The 27,914-nt window shown below is 37.4% G+C and overlaps 1 protein-coding gene across 11 annotated transcripts in view; it reads right to left on the reverse strand.

Annotated features, from left to right (window-relative positions):
- The window catches only part of GRIA4 (glutamate ionotropic receptor AMPA type subunit 4), a 680,457-nt gene that overhangs the window by 156,428 nt on the left and 496,115 nt on the right, over window positions 1-27,914 (reverse strand). For all 11 annotated transcript variants that reach the window (XM_024975311.2, XM_024975310.2, XM_024975315.2 and 8 more), the window contains one exon: window positions 26,659-26,843. In XM_024975311.2, the coding sequence (XP_024831079.1) occupies window positions 26,659-26,843 (185 nt within the window). The remainder of the gene's footprint in view (window positions 1-26,658; window positions 26,844-27,914) is intronic.

The raw sequence follows: 27,914 nt of genomic DNA on the forward strand, positions 1-27,914 counted from the left end.
GAGTAAACTCCAGGAGTTGGTGATGGACAGGGAGTCCTGGCATGCTGCAGTCCATGGGATCACAAACAGTCAGACAGGACTGAGTGACTGAACTGAAATGAACTGAAACTACTTAAGAGAATTATGGCCATCATTTTTGTGATCGCATTTCACTATCTAATAACTTCAGCTAGCAGTATTTTTGATCATGCATTTTAAAATTTGCATGTTAGTAATTATATTCTACAGATTAAAATTGTGATTAACTAAATATGTAAACTTATTTACATAAATAACAACAACAGACTGGTTCCAAATAGCGAAAGGAGTATGTCAAGGCTGTATATTGTCACCCTGTTCATTTAACTTACATGCAGAGTACATCATGCGAAATGCTGGGCTGGATGAAACACAAGCTAGAATCAAGATTGCCAGGAGAAATGTCAATAACCTCAGATATGCAGATGACACTACCTTTAAGGAAAGCAAAGAAGAACTAAAGAGCCTCTTGATTAAAGTGAAAGAGGAGAGTGAAAAAGTTGGCTTAAAACTCAACACTCTGAAAACTATGATCATGGCATCTGGTCCCATCATTTCATGACATAGATGGGGAAAGGGTGAAAACAGTGGCAGACTTTATTTTGGGGGGCTCCAAAATCGCTGCAGATGGTGACTTCAGCCATGAAATTAAAAGAGTCTTGCTTCTTGGAAGAAAAGTTGTGACCAACCTAGACAGCATTATTATAAAGCAGAGACATTACTTAGCCAAAGGGGACAGCAGAGGATGAGATGGTGGAATAGCATCACAGACTTGATGGACTCGATGGAGTTTGAGTAAGTTCCAGGAATTGGTGATGGACAGGGAGGCCTGGCGTGCTGCAGTCCATGGATTTGCAAAGAGTCAGACACGACTGAGCGACTGAATTGAACTGAACCGATTTACATAAAGAATTATTTTCTTTACCTTTCTTTCAACAGAGTATTTCCCTTGAATTTGACTTTATTTGTTTTTTCATACTTCAAATAGTTTGGTATCAGAGTACCAGATTTCTACCAAGTAGATTCAGAGAGATAACATAGATCTAAGCAGACACTCTATCTTTATAAATAAGGATTTTTTTTCTGAGTAAACCCTTTACATTTGTTCAAATGATTAACTTTAAAATTATTTTTAAGAACAGAAAAAATGAAGTGTCTTAAATAAGAGAAAAGACAGGATAAATATGCCTTTCCTGATGGAGTTAGATTCTCCTCTTTGGGATTGACATGAAATAGCAAGCTCACTGGATTGGTATTTGTCCATATTTTACATAGGACAGTCAAAATTTAAAGAGTGTTATTCTATTAGCTGACAGTACTGTGAAAATTTCCAAAAGGAAAGAAAAATTAAACTGCAGTCAATCAGTTAAACTTCTCAAAATCTTAAAAAAAAGAGAAGACTATGAATTCCTAACTTAAGTTCATATCATGTTTCTTATCAAAGTATAAGTACATTTGATAAACAACTTCTCAGTATCACATTGCATATTTACTTGTTTCTTGTGTTGTTTTCCCACTAAAGTATAAGCTTCATGGTACAGGGACTTTTACTGAGCTTAGAACATACAAGACAACATAAAAATAGTATTTGTTATGTAGATGTCAGATAAATGAAATCATATGCTGGTAAACAAGAAACATAAAAAATAAAGATTAGGAACACTAACTCATTTGTTATTCTACTTAGTCACCAGTCCAACCACCTTTCAAGTCCATTTTTTAAGTTGTCATAACAGTGATAATTTTAAAATACAAAGTTCATTAGATTAAAAAGATCCAGTGGTATCTAAAAGCTATGATGAATTTAAAAATAGTTGGCTCTCATGGTTGTGAGAGCTGGACCATAAAGAAGGCAGAGTACTGAAGAATTGATGTTTTCAAACTGTAGTTCTGGGGACGACTCTTGAGATTCCCCTGGACTGCAAGGAGATCAAAGCAGTCAATTTTCCAGGAAATCAACCCATTGCAATTGGAATACTCATTGGAAACACTGATGCCAAAGAGGAAGCTCCAATACTGTGGCCACCTGATGACAAGAGCTGATTCCTTGGAAAAGACCCGATTCTGGGAAAGATTGAATGCAGAAGGAGCAGAGGGCAAAAGAAGATGAGATGGCTGGATGGCATCACCAAAACAATGGACATGAATTTAGGCAAACTCCAGGAGATGGTGAGGGACAGAAAAACCTGGAGTGCTGTAGTCCATAGGGTCATGAAGTCAGACATAACTTAGCAACTGAACACATACACAGGTTCTCATAGCTGAATAGTATAGCGATTATTTAAGTAACATATTCTTCATTTTTTTATCCATAAATTGATAGTTATTTCCATATATTGATTCTTGTGAATAATACTGTAATGAGCGTGAGATTGAAGATATCTCTCTGAGATCTTAATATGACTTTCTTTCCAAACAGTGGGATTGCTGGATCATATAGCAGTTCTATTTTTATTTTTTTTTGAGAAATTTCATACTGTATTCCATGATGAATATATCAATCTTGCTTTCTATGAGATTATGTATCAATATGGAGGATATTATACATAGTGAAATAAGTCAGACAGAGAAAGACACATACCGCATGGTATCATTTATATGTATAATCTAAAAAAAAAATCAAACTCTTAGAAGAAGGGGATGGAATGGTGGTCACCAGGAGATGGAACAGAGAAGATGGTGAGATGTGAGTCAAAAGACACAAAATTGAAGCTATGTAGGGATTTCACATCTAGGCATAATGACTACACTTAACAACATTGTACTGAACAGAAGGGATATACTGAAAGTAACTATCACACCCCCAAAACTGTATCCATGTAAGATGATAATATGTTAGTTAGCTTCACTTCAGTAATCTTTGCCCTGTGTATGTATTATCAAATAATCATCCAACTTTTGTATATGCAGGATTGGGTAGCCATTTCATTCTCCAGGGGATCTTCCTGACATGGAGACTGGACCTGGGTCTCCTGCATTGCAGGCAGGTTCTTTACCATCTGAGCCACCAGGGAAGCCCTAATATTTTATCAAAAATATATACATAAATGAAAAAAGTTTAAAAAAATCTACTTAGCAAACCCTATGTGTCCTTTGTAATCTGTATCCAATTTGCCTTGATCATCTTCTCATTTCCCTGATGCTCCAAACACACTCATTTGCTTCCCTATACATGCAGGTCCTTCCCGGTGCTCTGCTCTGGCATATTTCTTGTGCCTTGAATGTTATTTCCCAGTTTTTCTTCCCAGTGGATTATGGCTCATTTTTCAGCAATTTGCTTTCATCTTTACTATATTTTTCCATATTCTGCTGTAGTATTTGCTTGGGTTCTTTAGGTTTTGTTTCCATGGGAATTTCTTCAAGGGGTAGATTAAAATTTTTTTCTTTGAAATTGAAGTATAATGTATGTACAGTATTACATTGATTTCAGGTGTCCAAGAAAGCTGAGTGCTGAAGACCTGATGCTTTTGAATTGTGGTGTTGGAGAAGACTCTTGAGAGTCCCTTGGACAGCAAGGATATCCACCCAATCAATCCTAAAGGAAATCAGTCCTGAATATTCATTGGAAGGACTGATGCTGAAGCTGAAACTCTAATACTTTGGTCACCTGATGTGAAGAACCAACTCCCTGGAAAAAGACCCTGATGCGGGGAAAGATTGAAGGTGGGAGAAGAAGGGGACGACAGAGGATGAGATGGTTGGATGGCATCACCGACTCAATGGACATGAGTTTGAGTAGGCTCTGGGAATTGTGATGGATAGGGAGGCCTGGCGTGCTGCAGTCCATGGGGTTGCAAATAATCAGACACGACTGAGAGACCAAACTGACTGACAGGTGTACAACTTAATGAATTGACAGTAAAATACATTAAAAATGAACCAGGCATGGAACAATGAACTGCTTCAAAATTGGGAAAGGAGTATGTCAAGGCTGTATATTGTCACCCTGCTTACTTAACTTATATGCTGATTACATCATGTGAAATGTCAGGCTGGATGAATCTCAAGCTGGAATCAAGATTGCTGGGAGAAATATCAATAACCTCAGATATGCAGATGACACCACCCTAATGACAGAAAGTGAAGAGGAACTAAAGAGCCTCTTGATGAAGGTGAAAGAGGAGAGTGAAAAGCTGGCTTAAAACAGCATTCAAAAAATGAAGATCATAGCATCTGGTCCCATATCTTCATGGCTAATAGATGGGGAAAAAGTGGAAACAGTGACAGACTTTATTTTCTTAGGCTCCAAAATCACTGCAGACACTGACTGCAGCTACGAAATTAAAAGATGCTTCTTCCTTGAAAGGAAAGCTATGATAAATGTAGACAGAGTATTAGAAAGCAGAGACATGACTTTGCCAACAAAGGTCCATCTAGTCAAAGCTATGTTTTTTTCAGTAGTCATGTATGAATGTGAGAGTTGGACCACAAAGAAGTCTGAGAACTGGAGAATTGATGCTTTCAAACTGTGGTGCTGAAGAGGACTCTTGAGAGTCCCTCGGACTTAAAGGAGATCAAATCAGTCAATCCGAAAGGACATCAACCCTCAATATTCATTGGAAGGACTCATGCTTAAGCTCCAATACTTTGGCCACATGATGTGAAGAGCTAACTCATTGGAAAAGACCTTGATGGTGGGAAAGATTGACTGCAGGAGGAGTAGAGGGCAACAGAGGATACGATAGTTGGATGGCATCACTGACTCAGTGGAGATGAGTTTGAGCAAACTCTAGGAGATAGTAAAGGCCAGGGAAGCCTGGCATGCTGCAGTCCATGGGGTTGCAAGGAGTTGGACATGACTGAGCAACTGAACATCATGGTTAAATCTCACAGTCATCCTTCATCTCTCAACCCTAGCCCTCTAGAAACTATCTATTTGCTCTTTGTATCTAAAGTCTGCTTCTGTTGTTTTGTTTGTTTGCTGTTGTTTGATTCTACATGTGTAATCATAAATTATTTGTCTTTCTTTGTCTGACTTAATTTCAATTAGCATAAAATGTACAGGACCATTTGAGTTTCATAAAACCATTTGAGTTTTCATTCTTTTTTCTATGTCTGGATGGACCTAACAGAAGCAGAAGATATTAAGAAGAGGTGGCAAAAATACACAGAAGAACTGTACAAAAAAGATCTTCACAATCAAGATAATCACGATGGTATGATAACTCACCTAGAGCCAGACATCCTGGAATGTGAAGTCAAATGGGCCTTAGAAAGCATCACTACAAACAAATCTAGTGGAGGTGATGGAATTCCAGTTGAGCTATTCCAAATACTGAAAGATGATGCTGTGAAAGTGCTGCACTCAATATGCCAGCAAATTTGGAAAACTCAGCAGTGGCCACAGGACTGTAAAAGGTCAGTTTTCATTCCAATCCCAAAGAAAGGCAATGCCAAAGAATGCTCAAACTACTGCACAATTGCACTCATCTCACATGCTAGTAAAGTAATGCTTAAAATTCTCCAAGCCAGGCTTCAGCAATATGTGAACCATGAACTTCCTGATGTTCAAGCTGGTTTTAGAAAAGGCAGAAGAACCAGAGATCAAATTGCCAACATCCACTGGATCATCGAAAAAGCAAGGGAGTTCCAGAAAAACATCTATTTCTGCTGTCTTGACTATGCCAAAACCTTTGACTGTGTGGATCACAATAAACTGTGGAAAATTCTGAAAGAGATGGGAATGCCAGACCACCTGACGAGCCTCTTGAGAAACCTATATGCAGGTCAGGAAGCAACAGTTAGAACTGGACATGGAACAACAGACTGGTTCCAAATAGGAAAAGGAGTACGTCAAGGCTGTATACTGTCACCTGCTCATTTAACTTATATGCAGAGTACATCATGAGAAACGCTGGACTGGAAGAAGCACAAGCTGGAATCAAGATTGCTGGGAGAAATCTCAATAACCTCAGATATGCAGATGACACCACTCTTATGGCAGAAAGTGAAGAGGAACTCAAAAGCCTCTTGATGAAAGTGAAAGTGGGGAGTGAAAAAGTTGGCTTAAAGCTCAATATTCAGAAAACGAAGATCATGGCATCTGGTCCCATCACTTCATGGGAAATAGATGGGGAAACAGTGGAAACAGTGTCAGACTTTATTTTTCTGGGCTCCAAAATCACTACAGATGGTGATTGCAGCCATGAAATTAAAAGATGCTTATTCCTTGGAAGAAAAGTTATGACCAACCTAGATAGCATATTCAAAAGCAGAGACATTACTTTGCCAACAAAGTTCCATCTAGTCAAGGCTATGGTTTTCCCAGTGGTCATGTATGGATGTGAGAGTTGGACTGTGAAGAAAGTTGAGCGCCGAAGAATTGATGCTTTTGAACTGTGGTGTTGGAGAAGACTCTTGAGAGTCCCTTGTACTGCAAGAAGATCCAACCAGTCTGTTCTAAAGGATATCAGCCCTGGGTTTTCTTTGGAAGGAATGATGCTAAAGCTGAAACTCCAGTACTTTGGCCATCTCTTGCTAAGAGTTGACTCATTGGAAAAGACTCTGATGCTGGGAGGGATTGGTGGCAGGAGGAAAAGGGGACGACAGAGGATGAGATGGGTGAATGACATCACTGACTCGATGGATGTGAGTTTGAGTGAACTCTGGGAGATGGTGATGGACAAGGAGGCCTGGTGTGCTGCGATTCATGGGGTCGCAAAGAGTCGGACACGACTGAGCGACTGAACTGAACTGAACATTCAGAATATACACATACCACATTTTCTTCTTCCATTTTTCTATTGGTTGGCATTTATTAATAAATTACTTCTGTATCTTGTTTATTGTAAACTAAACTCTAATGAATATAGGAGGGCTTATGTCTATCTGAATTAGTGTTTTTGTTTTCTTTGGAAAAATACTGAGAAATAGCATTACTTTAAACACATTTCCATTGTGGCTGTACCAATTTACAGACCACCAATAGTACATGAGCGTTCCCCTTTTTCCAAATTCTCACAAACACTTTTGATAATAGCCATTCTGACGGATGTCAGATGATATCTTATTGGGGTTCAATTTGCATTTCTCTCATATTTGCTGCTAAGCAGCTGCTGCAAAGTCACTTCAGTCGTGTCCGACTCTGTGCAACCCCATAGACGGCAGCCCACCAGGCTCCCCCATCCCTGGGATTCTCTAGGCAAGAATACTGGAGTGTGTTGCCGTTTCCTTCTCCAATGCATGAAAGTGAAAAGTCAAAGTGAAGTTGCTCAGTCGTGTCCAAATCTAGTGACCCCATGGGCTGCAGCCTACAAGGCTCCTCCTTTCGTGGAATTTTCCAGGCAAGAGTACTGGAGTGGGGTGCCATTGCCTTCTCCAATACTTAATTTCTTAAGTAATTTAAGAAATTAAGTAATCTTAATTTCTCTCGTACTTAATGGTGCTAAATATCTTTTTGTGTATATGTTGACCATTTGTATATCTTCTTTGTACGAATGTTTATACATGTTCTCTGCCCATTTTAAAAGTCACATTGCTTGTTTTTTGATATTGAGTTGTATTGAGGTGAGCCAGATCAGGGCGCAGGATGGCGTCCAGAGTCCCAGCACATCTCCGAGCTGTGTGCAGAGTTTTGAGGACGTGGGTCTGAATCTGGGCTGTGCTCCAGAAAGCTGTGACCGAGCCAGAGCCCCTTCAGAGAAGGAGGTTATCCTGGCCCTGTGCCCTGAGGACAGTCCTGGGAGAGAATCCACTGGAGATTGTTTTAAGATGTAGAACCCTTGAATGTGAAGTTATCCAAATGATGTTGGAGCAGTCATGCAGAAATTGCTTCATGTTGTGGACTTGGTAATTACATCTACAGCTCCATGGTGGAGTAGAATGACGTTTGCTTATCTTCTCCTGTGAGAACTCCAAAATTACACCTCGCAGATGAACAATCATCAACAGAAGAATGTTGGATCCCACCAAAAAAGATACCTCAAGGGCAAAAGAGAAGCCCCAGCAAGATGGTAGGTGGGGCGAAGTCACAGTTAGAATCAAGCTCCATGCCCACCAGAGATGCTCAGAGGGCTCAAACAAACCTTGTGCACACCAGGACCCAGAGACCACACAGAGACTGAGCCAGAACTGTGTTTGAGTATCTTCTGCAGAGGTACGGGTCAGCAGTAGACTGCTGCAGGGGCTGGGCTCTGGGTGAAGTTGACCTGGGTATGGTATAAGCCCTCTTGGAGTAGGTCCCCATTAACCCCACCATAGAACTGCCAGAACTCACACAGGACTGAGAAAACAGACTCCTGGAGAACACAAACAAAGATTGTGTGCACCAGGATCCAGGAGAAAGGAACAGTGACCCCACAAGAGACTGATCCAGACTTGCTCTGGAATGTCCAGGAGTCTGCAGCAGAGGCATGGGTTGGCGGTGGCCTGCTGCAGGGGCCACCTGAGTGCAGGTGGGGCCCTGAGTGCAGCAGTGCCTGCATGGGACCTTTTGAGGAGGTCGCCATTATCTTCATTACCTCCACCATAACTTGGCCTCAGGTTGAACAACAGGGAGGGAACACAGCTCCACCAATCAACAGAAAATTGGATTAAAGATTTACTAAGCATGGCCCTACCCATCAGAATAAGATCCAGTTTTCCCCTCAGTTAGTCTCTCCCATCAGGAAGTTTCCATAAACCTCTTATCCTTCTCCATCAGAGCGCGGACAGAATGAAACACACAATCACAGAAAACTAATCAATCTCATCATATGGACCACAGCATTGTATAATTCAATGAAACTAGGAGCCCTGGCATGTAGGGCCACCCAAGACAGATGGGTCATGGTGGAGAGTTCTGACAAAACGTGGTCTACTGGAGAAGGGAATTGTAAACCACTTCAGTAATCTTGCTGGAGAACCCCATGAACAGTATGAAAAAGAAAAAAGATAAGACACTGAAAGATGAATTCCCCAAGTTGGTAGGTGTCCAATATGCTACTGGAGATCAGTGGAGAAATAACTCCAGCAAGAATGAAGAGACAGAGCCAAAGCAAAAACAACACCCAGTTGTGGATTAGACCAGTGATGGAAGTAAAATTCGGTGCTGTAAAGAGCAATATTTCACAGGAATCTGGAATATTAGGTCTATGAATCAAGGCAAATTGGAAGTGGTCAAACAGGAGATGGCAAGAGTGAACATCAACATCTTAGGAATCAGCAAACTAAAATAATTGGCATAGGTGAATTTAACTCATATGAACATTATGTCTACTATTGTGGCAAGAATCACTTAGAAGAAATAGAGTAGCCATCATAGTCAACAAACGAGTCTGAAATGCTTGGGCGCATTAAGACTTGGGCACAATCTCAAAAATGACAGAATGATCTCTGTTCGTTTGCAAGGCAAACCATTCAATATCACAGTAATCCAAGTCTATGCCCTGGCCAGTAATGCTGAAGAAGCTGAAGTTGAATCGTTCTATGAAGACCTACAAGACCTTCTAGAACTAACACCCCAAAAAGATGTCCTTTTCACAATAGGGGACTGAATAAGTCAAGAGAGATACCTGGAGTAGCAGGCACATTTAGCCTTGCAGTACAAAGCGAAGCAGGTCAAAGGCTAACAGAGCTTTGCCAAGAAAACACACTGGTCATAGCACACACCCTCTTCCAACAACACAAGAGGAGACTCGACACATGGACATCACCAGATGGTCAATACCAAAATCAGGTTGACTATACTCTTTGCAGACAAAGATGGAGAAGCTTTATATAGTCACTAAAAACAAGACTGGGAGCTGACTGTGGCTCAGATCATAAACTCCTTATTGCAAAATTCAGACTTAAGTTTAAGAAAGTAGGGAAAACCACTAGATGAACTTCCAAATGTTCATGCTGGATTTAGAAAAGGGAGAGGAACCAGAGATCAAATTTCCAACATCAACTGGATCATCAAATCAGCAAGAGAGTTCCAGAAAAAAATCAACTTCTGCTTTATTGACTATGCCAAATCCTTTGACTGTGTGGATCACAACAAACTATGGAAAATTTTTCAAGAGATGGGGACACCAGACCACCTGACCTGCCTCTTGAGAAATCTGTATGCAAGTCAAGAAGCAACAGTAGAACTGGACATCAAACAACAGATTGGTTCCAAATTGTGAAAGGAGTACGTCAAAGCTGTATATTGTCATTCTGCTTATTTAGCTTATATGCAGAGTACATCATGAGAAATGCTGGACTGAATGAAGCACAGGCTGAAATCAAGATTTCAGGGAGAAGTATATATAACCTCAGATATGCAGATGACACCACCCTTAGTGCAGAAAGTGAAGTTCTAAAAAGCCTCTTGATGAAAGTGAAAGAGGAGAGTGAAAAAGTTGGCTTAAAGCTCAACATTCAGAAAACTAAGATCATGGTATCTGGTCCTGTCACTTCATGGTAAACAGATGGGTAAACAGTGGAAACAGTGACAGACTTTATTTTTGGGGGGCTCCAAAATCACTGCAGATGGTGACTTCAGCCATGAAATGAAAAGATGCTTGCTCCTTGGGAGAAAAACTATGACCGACCTAGACAGTATATTAAAAAGCAGAGACATTACTTTGCCTACAAGGTCTGTCTAGTCAAAGCTATGGTTTTTCCAGTAGTCATGTATGGATATGAGAGTAGGACTATAAAGAAAATTGAGTGCTGAAGAATTGATACTTTTGAACTGTGGTGTTGGAAAAGACTTTTGAGAGTCCCTTGGACAGCACGGTGATCCAACCAGTCCATCCTAAAGGAAATCATTCCTGAGTGTTCATTGGAAGGACTGATGCTGAAGCTGAAACTGCAATAATTTGGCCACCTGATGAGAAGTGACTCATTTGAAAAGACCCTGATTCTGGGAAAGATTGAAGGTGGGAGCAGAAGGGGATTACAGAGGATGAGATGATTGGATGGTATTACTGACGCGATGGACATGTGTTTGAGTAGGCTCTGGTAGTTGATGATGGACAGGTAAGGATGGAGTCCCTAGGTGCTGGAGTCCATAGGGCCGCAGAGAGTCAGACACAACTGAGGTACTGAACTGAATGAATTGAGTTGTATGATTTCTTTATATTCTTTGCATATTAATCCTTTAATAAATTTGTGCTTTGCAAATATGTTCTCCCATTCAGTAGTTGCCTTTTCATTTTATTGATAGCTTCCATCACTCTACAAGATTTTTAGTTTTATGTGTCACTATCATATAGTTTGATTAACCATATCTTTGTGTAATAGTTGGAAGTGTGGGAGCATGATCCTTTCAGCGTTATTTTTTCTTAAGATTGCTTTGGCTATTCAGGATCTTTTGTAGTTCCATACAACTTTTAGCATTGTTTGTTCTAGTTCTGTGCATACTAGGCATTTTTATAGGGATTACTTTTTTTTTGGTGGAAAAGGCTACTCCCGTATTTATTGAGGGAATATTGTGTGATGCGCCAGGCAGGTTCCCATTCCATGAACTGTACATTCTAGTGGGCAAATGAGACACCCCATTTTCTGAACCGCAAGCACACCCTTGACATATTTTTATTAAAGAGTGTGGTTGGACCTATTTGAGTTGTGTGAAGCAGCAGAATCCAGTGAGTAAAAAATGCTCATGTTCTGATGTTCTGCAGTTTATGAGGAAGGCCTTACAAACAGGTTTTAGTGAACACATTTCACTGCTTGTGGTGCTTCCATTAAATATTAACAGTTCCATAGAGATTACTTTCAATCCATAGATTGCTTTGAGTAGTATGAACATTTTAATAACATTAAATCTTCCAATCCATGAACACCATATATTTTCAGTTTATTTGTGCCATCTTCAATTTGTTTCATCAGTGTTTTAAAGTTGTCAGAGTATGGGTCTTTATCACCTTATTAGATTTGTTTCTAGGTATTTTATTCATTGTCCTATAACTTGTTTTCTTAATTTCTCTTTCTGATAGTTCATTGTTAGTATATAGAAATGTAACAGATTTCCATATATTAACTTCATACCCTGCAACTTTACTCAATTCTTTGATGAGTTCTAGGAGTTTTTTGGTGGTGTATTTTAGATTTTCTATTTATAATCATGCCATTGGCAAAGAGTAACAGTTTTACTCTTCCTTTCTTATTTTGATTTGTTTTATTTTTCTTGTCTGACTATTGTGGTAGAACTTCTTATGCTATGTTAAATAAAAATGGTGAGAGTGTGCATCCTTGACTTGTTTCTGATTTTAGAGGAAGAGCTTTGAGCTTTTCACCCTTGAGTATGAAATTAGCTAATGGCTTGAGAGCTATGGTCTTATTAAGTAGAGGTATATTCCCTCTATACTAACTTTATTGAGAGTTTTTATCATAAATGTCACAAGCTTTTTCTGCATCTATTGAGCTTAACATATGATTTTTATCCTTTGTTTTGTTAATAGGTGTATCAAATTGATTGAATTGTGGATGTTGAGCCATCTTTGAATCCTTGGGAAAAGTCCTACATCGTCATAGTGTATAATACTTTTAATGTACCATTGCATCATTTGTCTTTGAGAAGTTTTGCATCTATATTCATCAGGAATATTGCAATTCCCTTTTTCATGTGATATTTTTGTCTGGTTAGTATCAGGGTGATGCTGACTTTGCTGAGTGAGTTCAGAAGCATTTCCTCTGCAATTTTTTAAAGAAAGTTTGAGAAGGAGAAGTATTACCTCTTCTCTAAATGTTTGGAGGAGTCATCTGCTCCTGGACTTTTGGTGGTTGGCAATTTTTGAAAAATTACTGATTTAATTTAATTACTGGTAATTGGTATTCTTATATTTTCTATTTTTCCTTGGTTCAGTCTTGGGAGATTGTACATTTTTAGGAATTTGTGCATTTCTTCTAGGTTGTGCATTTTATTGATGTATATTTGCTTGTGGGAATCTCTTATGATCCTTTGTATTTCTGTGGTGTTCAAAAAGTTCCTCTTTTCCGTGTGTGATTTTATTGACTTTTGACCCACTATCTTTTTCCTTGATGAATCTCACTAAAGTTTTATCAGCTTGTTTATCTCTTCAAAGAACCACCTTCTATTTTCATTGATCTTTGCTATTGTACTTTTTGTTTGTTTGTTTCTCCTTTATTTCTATTCTGATCTTTATGTGTGATTTCTTCTTTCTCACTATCTTTGTATTTAGTTGTTCTTTTTTTTCTAGTTCCCTTAGGTGTAAGATTAGGTAGTTTATTTGAGATTTTTCTTTGTGATAGGTTTTCATTACTATAAGTTTCCCTCTTAGCATTACTTTTGCTCCTTAGGTTTTGGATCGTGTTTTCATTCTTTTTCTTTCTTTTTTTTTTTGTCTCTGGATGTGTTTTATTTCTTCTTTCATTGACTCAGCGATGCATTTGTTGTTTAGTAGCATATTTTTAGCTTACACAAGTTAGTGTGTGTGTGTGTGTGTGTTGCAGTTTTTTCTTGTAATTGAATTCTAGTCTCATAGCATTGTGTTAGAAGATATGTTTAATATACTTTCAGTTCAGTTCAATCGCTCAGTCGGGTCCGACTCTTTGGGACCCCATGAATCGCAGCATGCCAGGCCTCTCTGTCCATCACCAACTTCCGGAGTTCACTCAGACTCACGTCCATCGAGTCAGTGACTTCTTAAATTTATGAAGCTTATTTTGTGCCCTAACATGTGATCCAAAACTGTGATGTAAAACTATTGATATCTACTTCAAACCTGAATGAAAGCCTTATCGAGTAGAGTATTTTTGGTCACATGTTTTACTCTTTCATCATTTTAAATATATTGCACCACTATATTGTTTCACTCTTTTCTGAAATTTTTACTTCTATTTTGTTTACTGTATATGGAGGTCAGGAAGCAACAGTTAGAACTGGACATGGAACAACAGACTGGTTCCTAAAAGGAAAAAGAGTACGTCAAGGCTGTATATTGTCACCCTGCTTATTTAACTTACATGCAGAATACATCATGAGAAACGCTGGGCTGGAAGAAGCACAAGCTGGAATCAAGATTGCCGGGAGAAATATCAATAACCTCAGATATGCAGATGACACCACTCTTATGGCAGAAAGTGAAGAGGAACTCAAAAGCCTCTTGATGAAAGTGAAAGTGGAGAGTGAAAAAGTTGGCTTAAAGCTCAACATTCAGAAAACGAAGATCATGGCATCCAGTCCCGTCACTTCATGGGAAATAGACGGGGAAACAGTGGAAACAGTGTCAGACTATTTTTCTGGGCTCTAAAATCACTGCAGATGTTGACTGCAGCCATGAAATTAAAAGACGCTTACTACTTGGAAGGAAAGTTATGACCAACCTGGATAGCGTATTCAAAAGCAGAGACATTACTTTGCCAACAAAGGTTCGTCTAGTCAAGGCTATGGTTTTTCCAATGGTCACGTATGGATGTGAGAGTTGGACTGTGAAGAAGGCTGAGCGCCAAAAAATTGATGCTTTTGAAGTGTGGTGTTGGAGAAGACTCTTGAGAGTCCCTTGGACTGCAAGGAGATCCAACCAGTCCATTCTAAAGGAGATCAGCCCTGGGATTTCTTTGGAAGGAATGATGCTAAAGCTGAAACTCCAGTACTTTGGCTACCTCATGCAAAGAGTTGACTCATTGGAAAAGACTCTGATGCTGGGAGGGATTGGAGGCAGGAGGAGAAGGGGACGACAGAGGATGAGATGGCTGGATGGCCTTGCTGACTCGATGGACATGAGTTTGAGTGAACTCCAGGAGTTGGTGATGGACAAGGAGGCCTGGTGTGCTGGGATTCATGGGGTTGCAAAGAGTCGGACATGACTGAGCGACTGATCTGATCTGATCTGATCTGAGCAACTATATGCAAATAAAATGGACAACTTGGAAGAAATGGATGGATTCTTAGAAAAGTATAACTTTCCAAAGCTGAACCAAGAAGAGGGATGGTATGGGGAGGGAGGAGAGAGGAGGGTTCAGGATGGGGAACACATGTATACCTGTGGTGGACTCATTTTGATATTTGGCAAAACTAATACAATTATGTAAAGTTTAAAAATAAAATAAAATTAATTAAAAAAAAAAAAAAGAAATAGAAGATCTTAACAGACCCATCACAAGCATGGAAATCAAAATTGTAATCAGAAATCTTCCAACAAGAAACAGCCCAGGACCATACGTCTTCACAGCTGAATTCTACCAAAAATTTAGAGAGGAGCTAACACCTATCCTACCAAAGCTCTTTCAGAAATTTTCAGAGGAATGTAAGCTTCTAAACTCATTCTATGAGGCCACCATCACCCTAATACCAAAACCAGACAAAGATGCCACAAAAAAGAAAAGTACAGGCCAATATCACTGATGAACACATATGCAAAAATCCTTAACAAAATCCTAGCAAACAGAATCCAACAACATATTAAAAAGATCATACACCATGACCAAGTGGGCTTTATCCCAGGGATGCAAGGATTCTTTAATATCCACAAATCAATCAATGTGATATCCCACATTAACAAATTGAAAGATAAAAACCATATGATTATCTCAATAGAAGCAGAGAAAGCCTTTGACAAAATTCAACATCCATTTATGATAAAAACCTCCAGAAAGCAGGAATAGAAGGAACATACCTCAACATAATAAAAGCCATGTATGATAAACCCATATCCTCAATGGTGAAAAATTGAAAGCATTTCCCCTAAAGTCAGGAACACGACAAGGGTGCCCACTCTCACCACTATTATTCAAAATAGTTTTGCAAGTTTTGGCCACAGCAATCAGAGCAGACAAAGAAATAAAAGGAATCCAGATTGGAAAAGAAGAAGTAAACCTCTCACTGTTTGCAGATGACAAGATCCTCTACATAGAAAACTCTAAAGACTCCACCAGAAAATTACTAGAGCTAATCAATAAATATAGTAAAGCTGAAGGATATAAAATTATCACAGAGAAATCCTTTGCATTCCTATACACTAACAATGAGAAAATAGAAAGAGAAATTAAAGAAACAACTCCATTCATCATTGCAACAAAAAGAAAAAAATACTTAGGAATATATCTACCTAAAGAAACAAAAAAAAAACTTATATATAGAAAACTGTAAAACATTGAAAAAAATAAAAAATGACAGTAATAGATTGAGAAATATACCATGTTCATGGATAGGAAGAATCAATATAGTGAAAATGAGTATACTGCCCAAAGCAATCTATAGTTTCAATGCAATCCCTGTCAAGCTACCAAAGCTATTTTTTTTTTTTTTTTAGAGAACTAGAACAAATAATTTCACAATTTGTATGGAAGTCCAAAATCCTTGAATAGCCAAAGCAATCTTTTGAAAGAAGAATGGAACTGGAGGAATCAACCTGCCTGACTTCAGACTATACTACAAAGCTACAGTCATCAAGATAATATGGTACTGGCACAAAGACAGAAATATAGATCAAAGGAATGAAATAGAAATCCCAGAGATAAATCTACGCACCTATGGACACCTTATCTTTGACAAAGGAAGCAATAATATACAATGGAGAAAAGACAATCTCTTTAACAAGTGGTGCTGGGAAAACTGGTCAACCACTTGTAAAAGAATGAAACTAGAACACTTTCTTAGACCATACACAAAAATAAACTCAAAATGGATTAAAAATCTAAATGTAAGCTCAGAAACCATAAAACTCCTAGGAGAGAACATAGGCAAAACACTCTCTGACATAAATCACAGCAAGATCCTCTATGACCTACCTCTCAGAGTAGTGGAAATAAAAGCAAAAATAAACAAATGGGACCCACTTAAACTTTTGTGGTTTTGTACAAAGAAGGAAACTATAAGCAAGGTGAAAAGACAGCCTTCAGAATGAGAGAAAATAATAGCAAATGAAGCAACGGACAAAGAATTAATCTCAAAAGTATACAAGCAGCTCCTGCAGCTCAATACCAGAAAAATAAATGACGCAATCAAAAAATGGGTCAAAGAACTAAACAGACATATCTCCAAAGAAGGGATACAGATTGCTAACAAAAACAAATGAATGAAAAGATGCTCAACACCACTCATTATCAGAGAAATGCAGATCAAAATCACAATGAGATACCATCTCATGCTGGTCAGAATGGCTGCTATAAAAAAAGTCTATACACAATAAATGCTGGAGAGAGTGTGGAGAAAAGGGAACCCTCTTACACTGTTGGTGGTAATGGAAACTAGTATAGCCACCATGGAGAACAGAGAGCTGCTGCTGCTGTGTTGCTTCAGTCGTGTCCGACTTTGTGCAACCCCATAGACAGCAGCTCACCAGGCTCCTCCCTCTCTGGGATTCTCCAGGCAAGAATACGGAGTGGGTTGCCATTTCTTTCTCCAACTCATGCATGCATGCTAAGTTGCTTCAGTCGTGTCTGACTCTATGCGACCCTATGGACAGCAGCCCACCAGGCTCCTCTGTCCACAGGATTCTTTAGGGTTGCCATTTCCTTCTCCAATGGAGAACAGAGAGGAGATTCCTTATAAACCTGGAAATAAAACTGACATATGACCCAGCAATCCCACTGCTGGGCATACGCACTGAGGAAATCAGAATTGAAAGAGACACATGTACCCCAGTGTTCATCACAGCACTGTTTAAAATAGCCAGGACATGGAAGCAACCTAGATGTCCATCAGCAGATGAATGGATAAGACAACTCTGGTACATATACACAATGGAATATCACTCAGCTATTAAAAAGAATGCATTTCAATCAGTTCTAATGAGGTGGATGAAACTGGAGCCTATTATATAGAGTGAAGTAAGTCAGAAAGAAAAACACCAATACAGTATATTAATGCAAATATATGGAATTTAGAAAGATGGTAATGATGACCCTATACACGAGACAGCAAAAGAGACACAGACGTAAAGAACAGACTTTTGAACTCTGTGGCAGAAGGCGAGTTGGGCTGATTTGAGAGATTAGCATTGAAACATGTATATTATCATATGTGAAATAGATCGCCAGTCCAGGTTTAATGCATGAGACAGGGAACTCAGGGCTGGTGCACTGGGATGACCCTGAGGGATGGGGAGGGCAGGGAGGTGGGAGGGGCTTCAGGATGAGGAACACAAGTACACACATGGCTGATTCATGTCAATGTATGGCAAAAAACACTACAATGTTGTAAAGTAATTAGCCTCCAATTAAAATAAATACATTAATTAAAAAAATTATGATTGGGGATTTATTACCCATGTCTCAGAAAGTGAAAACATTCACCATTTTTGTAAATATCATAATTTCATGGATATAAGTAAATAGACCAAAGGGAGAGGAAGAAGATTGATAAGGCATGAGATAAATTATTAGGGATTTTTGCTAGTAATTAAGTTCAAAATTTAAAATCAACGGATATGTGTAGAAATCAAATAATATATGAAAAGGTTTCCTATTTATAGTGGACACTTCTTTTGATATAAAAAGTAATTCACTTATTTCAAGTTACATTGCTGTTGTTCAGTCGCTCAGTCATGTTCGACTCTGTTGACCCAATGGACTGCTGCACTCTAGGCTTCCCTGTCCTTCCCCATCTCCTGGAGCTTGCTCAAATTCAAGCTCGTTGAGTAGGTGATGCCATCCAACAATTTTGTCCTCTGTCATCCCCTTCTCCTCCTGCTTCAATATTTCCCAGCATTAGTGTCTTTTCTAATGAGTTGGAAACATGCTCTTTGAACAGATGGCCAAAGTATTGGAGTTTCAGTTTCAGCATCAGTCCTTCTAATGAATATTCAGGACTGATTTCCTTTTGGATTGACTCCTTTAGGTTTGATATGCTTGAAGTCCATAATTCAAAACCATCAATTCTTCAGTGTTCAGCATTCTTTACGGTCCAGTTCTCACATACATACATGATTACTGAAAAAAATACATAGCTTTGACTATATGGACCTTTGTTGTAAAAGTAATGTCTCTGCTTTTAAATACACTCTCTAGGTTTGTCATAGCTTTTTCCCAAGGAGCAAGTGTATTTTAATTTCATGGCTGCCATCACCATCTGCAGTGATTTTGGAGCCCAAGAAAAGAAAGTCCGTCACTGTTTCCATTGTTTCCCCATCTATTTGCCATAAAGTAATGGGACTGGGTGCCATGATCTTCATTTTTTGAATGCTGAGTTTTAAGTTAGCTTTTTCACTCTCCTATTTCACTTTCATCAAGAGGATCTTTAATTCCTCTTCCTGCCATAAGGGTGGTGTCATCTGCATATCTGAGGTTATTTATATTTCTCTAAGCTACCTTGATTCCAGCTTGTGCTTCATCCAGCCTGGCATTTCACATGATGTACTCTGCATATAAGTTAAATAAACAGGGTGATAATATATAGCCTTGATGTACTCCTTTCCCAATTTGGAATAAACCTGCTGTTCCATTTCTGTTTCTAACTGTTGCTGCTTGACCTACATACAGGTTTCTCAGGAGGCAGGTAAGGTGGTCTGGTATTCATATCTCTTTAATAATTTCCCACAGTTTGTTGTGATCCACACAGTCAAAGGCTTTGGGGTAGTCAGTAAAGCAGGAGTAGATGTTTTTCTGGAAGTTTTTGCTTTTCCTATGATCCAACAGATGTTAGCAATTTGATCTCTGGTTCCTCTGCCTTTTCTAAATCTAGCTTGAACATTTGGAATTTCTTGGTTCATGTACTGTTGAAGCCTGACTCAGATAATTTTGAGCATTTCTTTGCTAGCATGTGAAATGAGTGCAATTGTGCTGTAGTTTGAACATTCTTTGGCATTGCCTTTCTTTGGGACTGTAATGAAAACCACCTATTCCAGTTCTGTGGTCACTGCTGAGTTTTCCAAATTTGCTGGCATATTGAGTGCAGCACTTTCACAGCATCATCTTTTAGGATTTGAAATAGCTCAGCTGGAATTCCATCCCCTCCACTAGCTTTGTTCATAGTGATGTTTCCTAAGGCCCACCTGACTTCACACTCCACGATGTCTGGCTCTTCATGGGTGATCACATCATCGTGGTTATCTGGGTCATTAAGGTCATTTTTTCGTATAGTTCTTTGGTGTATTCTTGCCACCTCTTCCTAATATCTTCTGCTTCTGTTAGGTCCATACTATTTCTGTCCGGTATTGTGCCCATCTTTGCATGAAATTTTCCCTTGGTATCTCTAATTTTCTTGAAGAGATCTCTAGTCTTTTCCATTCTATTGTTTTCCTCTATTTCTCTGCACCATTCTCTTAGGAAGACTTTTTCATCTTTCCTTGTTAGTCTTTGGAAATCTGCATTCAGATGGGTATGTCTTTCCTTTTCTCCTTTGCCTTTCACTTCTCTTGTTTCTGCAGCTATTTGTAAGGCTTCCTCAGACAGCCATTTTGCCTTTTTGCATTTCTTTTTCTTGCGGATGTTTTTGATCACCACCTCCTGTACAATGTTGTTTACCTCTGTCCATAGTTTTTCAGGCACTCTATCAGATCTAATCCCTTGAATCTACTTGTCACTTGCACTGTATACCAGAAGGGCCTAATAGTTTCCCCTACTTTCTTCAATTTAAGTGTGAATTTGGCAATAAGGAGTTATAGTAAGCACCTATATTATATAATATAATGACTATATAATATAATCATATTAAGCTATGCCATAAAACAATTGATAAAGAAACTAGGTAAGATGAATAATGAGTAGTGTTAGTGTCTAAAATTGTATACTAAGTAAAAATTGAAACTATCATTAATTAATCACAAATTCAACAAATACCCCAAAACTATTTTTAGCTTTATGCTTCTTTTCATAATTTTTTTTTTTTTGCCAATGAGTAAACCAAATTTCTGTGGGATTCAGAGAGATAATAATGCAATTTTTTATTGGACTATGACACTAACAATACAATAAACCTAACTTGGTGGTTTTTATTAAAATATATTTCTATTTTTATAAAATTTTTAATATATTTTTAATATTTTTATGTATTTCTCTATATATAAAATATATAAAATCTCTCTATTTTATAATTCTTACAGCCCAGTGAGTGATACTTATTCAGTATACTTATTCATTTTACTTATTCAATAAGTGATACTTATTCATTTTTCCCCCTATTGTGTATTTAAGAGTGGAAAAATCAATATATATTTAAAACTCATTTTCAAATACTTATTTTGAAATTCATGTTTTGAGATATTTGAATGAATATATGGCTAAGTGCTATTTTAACTATCAGACATTTATGAGAACTAATTATTTCATAGCATAAAAATAATTTGGAAAACACATACAGAAGATAAAATGCTTCTCAAAACAGTTGTTTATTAATGTATTTTGAAAATAAATTGTGAGCTATTTCCATCATGTTTTTGAAAGTTGGTACAAATTAAAATGTCACAGAAGTAATTGTTGAGGGCTGCCACCAAAATATGAAGTGTGCCCTTCTAGAAATTTAGTAACACATTCTCTTATCCTCATTTAATAACACATTCTCTTATCCTCATTTAATAACACATTCTCTTATCCTCATTGTATTAATTTCTCCATCCAAGAAAGGGCTAACTTGTCAAAGCCTTTTTTTTTTTTTTGAAGGGAAAAAAAGATGGCAGAGAAGGAGGACTTTGAGCTCACTTACTCCCACAAACACATCAAAAATATATCTGCATGTGGAGCAACTCTAGCTGTAAAGAAATTGGACACTGGCAGGCAGCTCTTCCACAAGCAAGACTGTAAGAAAGACCCACACAAAGATAGGTAAGAAAGGAGGCAAAGAAATCAGAGTTTGAACTACATATTGAACACCTCATTCCTGGGGTCTCACATTGAGAAGACACATCACTTTAGCTGGTTTGAAGATGGGACTGTAAGAAACTGAGATTTTACTTTTGAAGAATGCACACACATCCACTTGTTTTTGGGAAAATGGGAAGGAAGCAGATTGAAAACTCTCTGGGATTCTGGCTAGTTTTTTTTTATGACCATCCTAGAGCTTTAATACAGATTTAATGCAATTCCTACCAAAATACAGTGATATTTTTCACAGAACTAGAGCAAATAATCCCAAAATGTATATGGAACCAAAAAAGATCCCGAATAGCTGAAACAATCTTGAGAAAAAAGAATAAAACAGGAGGTAATCACACTCCCTGACATTATTATACTAAACAGCTACAGTCATCAAAACAGTATGGTACTGGCACCAAAAAGACAAACAGATCAATGGAACAGACTAAAGACCCCAGAAACAAACCCATGTACCTATGGTCAATTAAGCTACAATAAAGAGACAAGAATATATAATGGAGAAAGGACAGTCTTTTTACCAAGTCGTGCTGGGAAAATTGGACAGTTATATGTAAAAGAATGAAATTAGAACATTTTGTCAGACCTTATACACAAATAAAGTGTTAAAGACTGGAAAGTATTAAAGGTTGGAAACCATAAACCTCTTAGAAGAAAATGTTCAGAACACCATCTTTGACATAAGATGGTGTTCTGAACATTTTCTTCTAAGAGGTTTATGCTATGCTTGACATAAGTCATAGCAATATAGTTTGGACCATTCTTTTCAGACAAAGGAAACAAACAAAAGTAAACAAATGGTACCTTATCAAACTTAAAAAGCTTTTTCATAATAAAGGAAACCATTGACAAGATAGAAAGACAACTTAATGAGAACAATTACTAACAAAGGATATGAGTGATAAAGGATTAATATTCCAAATATTAAACAGCACATAGAATTTAAGATAAAAAAAAAATCTGATTAAAACATTGGCAGAAGGCCTGAATTAACATTGTTTCTTTTGTGATGGAGATGGCCAACAGTCACATGAAAAGATGCTCAACACCACTATGTTAGCGAAATGCAAATCAAAAACTATAATAACATAGTACCTCACAACTGTCAGAATGACCATTGTTGTCAAAAGCCCACAAATAACAAATGTAGGCAAGGATATGAAGAAAAGGGAACACTACTACATTGTTAGAGGGGATGTTAACTGGTGCTGCCACTATGGAAACAAATATGAAAGTTCCTTTAAAAAATAAAAAGATAGAACTACTATATTGTTTAGGAATCCCACTCCTGGGTATACATTCAAAAAAAATAAAAACTAATTTAAAAGATATATACACCTCAAAGTTCATAGTTGCATTATTTACAATACCCAAGGTAAAGAAGTAATCTAAGTGGATAAATGGATAAAAATGGATAATGGAAAATGGATAATGGATAAAGAAGCTGTGGTATATCATGAAATATTACTCAATCATAAAGAAACAGAAAATTGCCATGGATAGAACTGGATGGTATTTTACTTAGTGAAATAAATCAGACAAAGAAAGACAAATACTGTTTATAATCACCTATATGTTGAATTTAAGAAATAAATTAAAGAAATTGACATAACAAAACAGAAACAGACTCACAAACATAGAGAAATAACTAATGGTTACCAACAGGAAGAGAAAATAGGTGAGCGACAAGATAGGAGTAGGGGATTAAATGGTACAATTTACTATGCATAGAGTAAGTAAGATTCAAAGATATGTTGTACAGTGCAGGGTATATAGCTGATATTTTATAATAACTCTAAATGGAATATAATCTATGAAAATATTGACTTTATGTTGTATACTTTAAAATCATTTATATTTTAATAGAAAAAACTCAGAGACATTTTTTTGATCAAGATTATTTATCATTTTACTTTGTAAAAAAATGCTTTGATTCTCTGAAACTTTTTTCTATTATTTTATTAAATAAGATGTTGAAACAGAGTTATTGAAGTGCATGTACAAATTCCTGACAAAGTTTGGTTTAGCTTTTGTTTTTAGATGAATCAGAAATGAAATCAAGAAACATTAAAAGTGATTTTGCTTAGAGCTACAGAAATTAAAATATAGACAGTGAAAAAATGTTCAGGGTAGGAAGAGCTTTTCTTGAGGAGAAATCTTATAGGACAATTAAGAACATATAATGTATTCTTACACTAGAGTGGACTTTGTTACAAATTATGAGATTTATATTTGAGTGATATTTTAGAGACAAAGATTTGTTAAAGTCTCATTATTACTGTGCATTCATGGTAAACAAAACTCTTAGAATTCTGGAATAATTAAAATAGAGTTGATAATGGTAAACACTCAACTTTTCTAAGTTTTGGGTGTCTGATGTACAGCTTGGTGATTATAGTTAACAACACTGTATCATATACTCAGAAGTTGCTAAAAAAAAATAGATCTTAAGTGTTCCCACTCTTAAGAAAAAAAAAAAAAAAGTACAGTTTGTGTAGTCATCAAAGGTATGCAAGAAGAAAAAGTCATTATGTGAAGTGCTGGAGGAGGAAATGGCAATCCACTCCAGTATTCTTGCCTGGAAAATCCTATGGACAGAGGAGCCTGGTGGGCTGCAGTCCACGGAGTCACAGAGTCAGACACGACTGAGTGACAGGTTACAGCACACGATGGAGGTGCTAGCTAACCCTACCGTGGTAACCATTTCACAGTATACTTGTATATCTAAGTATAATGTATTTCTCTTGTATGTTAATCATATCTCAATAAACCTGGAAAAATTAATTTCTTTGAAACTGTGACAAAAATAAGATGCCTGGTTTCCTTAGCAAGAGTTTATTTAATTTTATTTATTCAACAATTATCCATACCCCTGGGTGTGCTGATTTTCTTCTTAGAAACCTGCTAAACCTCTGAAATGGGTCAGTGTGTTCTAGGCACTCACTTGCCTTCTCCAGAGGTGGTCTTTCATAGCACAAGTCTTTTAGCAAATAGAGGGTTTGAGCCTTACTCACCAACTGACAAGAAATTGGTAATCCCTGAAGTTCTTACAATTGACTGTCCTGTAGGATTTGTGAAGAGTTATTTACAAAGTTTCAGTTATTCATGTCAAACAACTCAAACTCTCAGCATAGGAGTGGAGTGGGAGAAGGAAGAAATGGGAGTTTGAGCTGAAGTGACTAGGTCTTGCTCAAGAGAGAAGGTAACCTTCTTTCCTGGATTCCATAAATGCACACTAAAAGTTTCATATACTTTATGTAATTACAACCTTAATGATTTCTTGGACTCCCTGAGGAATAAACCTGAGTGATATACAGGTTACAATTAACATTTTCTAATAGAATAATAGCAATTCATCAATCAACTGTTGTTTTTTCACCCCTTCTTCTATAAAGGACTTCCCTGGTATCTCAGACGGTAAAGCGTCTGCCTACAGTGAGGGAGACCCGGGTTCGATCCCTGCGTCTGGAAGATTCCCTGGAGAAGGAAATGGCAACTCACTCCAGTACTCTTGTCTGGAAAATCCCATGGATGGAGAAGTGTAGTAGGCTACAGTCCGTGGGGTCACAAAGAGTCGGACACGACTGAGCGACATCACTTTAACTTTCTTCTATAAAAGGGCAACGGGTGGAGAATACTGTCATTTTTTTTCTTACAGTATAGTCTGGCTTCAAAGAACTTTACAAGAAATTCTACATGCTTTTTTGCTTTTGACTTTTACAAATGCTAATTACTGTTGAATAAAGAAACTTATGGCATCTAGTTTAGTGTCCCTGGATATTAAGGAGAAATCTCTGAAATATGTCTTGGTTTTGATTTGTAGAGTTGAGTACTTAAATTGTTCTTATAAATAAACTTTCAAATTGGTAAGTTATTACTATGAATCAAATCATAGTAATCAAATCAAATCAGGTTATGCAAATGAACTGTATGTAACTAACAAATGAAACATGCTACAATATTGTTCAGCAAGCATAAGATATTGTAGGTAAATATGAGCAAACATTTATAAAACCACTAGATGGCATTCATTCACTGCAGTTTTGGCCAAATACAGCCTTTAAAGTTTTATCAGGACATGAAGGATTAGGAGCAAGTATTATCCCTTATTTGATGATATTTTTCTATCGTTTAATGCAATGACAGAGTTCAATTTTACCTTTTCCTATATGCTTTAAATCAAGTCAACAAGCACTGAAAGTCTTCATTAAAGGATTCTTCCTTGGGAGAAGATTTGAAAACCATCTTCACTGTAGTGGCAATGTATTTACTTAAAACATTTAGAAGAAAATAATCACAGTATGTCACTTAATTTTGTTTTATTTCATTGCTTTATTAATTCATTTGGATATTTCTCACATAGCTAGTTCTCTAAAGGTTATAAAAAGTACAGAGTCACATTTTGTAATATTCTAATAATCTTTAGAATTAGTGTTTATGAAAATAGGAGGTCAACAGCTCTTGAGTCTCAAAAAGTCCTTTCTATTGTACAGCTTAAAAATGTATGAGAAATAGTGCTTCTAAGTACATTGAGAACAAAAACGGTCTTTGGTGTTAAAAAATTATGATTTAGTCTTGCTTGTGTGTGTGCTCAGTCGCTAAGTTGTGTCCAACTCTTTGTGACCCCATGGACTGTAGCCAGCCAGGCTCCTCTGTCCGTGGAATTCTTTTGGCAAGAATACTGGAGTGGGTTGCCATTTAATCCTCCAGGAGATCTTCTCCCCCCACTTCCGCCCCCACCCACCAGGGATTGATTCCTCATCTCTTGTGTCTCTTGCATTGACAGGTGGGTTCTTTACCACTGAGCTACCTGGGAAGCCCCATGACTTAATATTAGAAATAAATAGATCATGGAGCAAAAACTCCCAGACTCCACACTTTGACTAAATGGGTGAGACAACATATTTATCCATCAATAAAGGTCAACCATATTTGTAGAAGATCTAGGTTAATAATAACAACATAAAATCCAGCACTTACCTGTTCTAATATGTTTTGAAGCCTCTCTATTTCACAGTCTATTACAAATTTCTTCTCTTGTCTTCTATCAAGTTCTTCTAAAAGTTGCCTGTAGTTGACATCACTAAAATTTTCCACACATATAGCGCTGACGTGCCAACCATTTTGTCCTGCTTTTTCCATAATAGCTTGAAGTATCGAGTATCCTAGTGGGGGAAAAATTCAGAGTGGTTACTAAAAACATGTCCTTAGATAACTTATGCAGGCACGGATTCTACATCAATATTTTTATATTAAAAAATGAATTCTTAGAAATTTAAAAATATGAATGGTTATTTCTGAATCATTCAATTTTCCTTACTTTGCATGTGTGTATGCTAAGTTGCTTCAGTCACATTCAACTCTTTGCAACTCTATGTACTGTAGCCCACAAGGCTCTTCTATACATGGGATTCTCCAGGCAAGAATACTGGAGTGGGTTGCCATGCCCTTCTCCAGGGGATCTTCCTGACCCATGAACAGAACCCTCATCTCCTGTGGCTCCTGCATTGCAGGCAGAGTCTTTTATCTCTGAGCTGCCAAGGAAGCCTCTTTAATTTCTTTACTCAAGACAAAATCATGCCTTAAAAATATTGCCTGAAATGAAGTAACAACATCATACCTTGAGTAAGCACTCTCAAAATCTCTCTACTGAATAAATTCCTTAAAAATATTGCTTGAATGAAGTATCAAATCATACCTTGAAAAGGTTCTCAAAATTCTTCTACCAAAGACATTGCTTTGGAGACATTTTTGATGAGATAAACCTAAAACAAAATCTAGTACCCTCTGTAGTCAAGAACAATTTCCAAAATCTTTGCTAATTTTACTCACTCAACAGAATTAATTTTGAACATCTGTATTGACTCTCCTCTTAAACAAGTAATAACATTTTGGGGTTCAACTGTGGAAGATAAGTTATGAAATAAACATTACAACAGTATTTATTGAAGACCCATTATTATAAGTGGAGAAAGCATTATTTAACTCTTCCTGTCTTGGCAGGGGAATTAAGTGGATTGAGGGGGAATTGAATGAAAACCAGGTGAAGGAATGACCTCTCAAGCTCATAATCTAGTAGAGGAAAATAAATTCAATTAAAAAAATGCAACTTAGTATAAAACTGTAATGATTGCTGCACACAAGGGAAAGTTTTGGCCCAAGGGAAAGTTTGGTTAAATCTGCCTTGATGAGACAAGAGAAAATGCCCTGAGAAGAAACAATTTGAATTGGGTCTT

Source organism: Bos taurus, chromosome 15, assembly GCF_002263795.3.
Source record: "Bos taurus isolate L1 Dominette 01449 registration number 42190680 breed Hereford chromosome 15, ARS-UCD2.0, whole genome shotgun sequence".
Classification (NCBI taxonomy): domain Eukaryota; kingdom Metazoa; phylum Chordata; class Mammalia; order Artiodactyla; family Bovidae; genus Bos; species Bos taurus.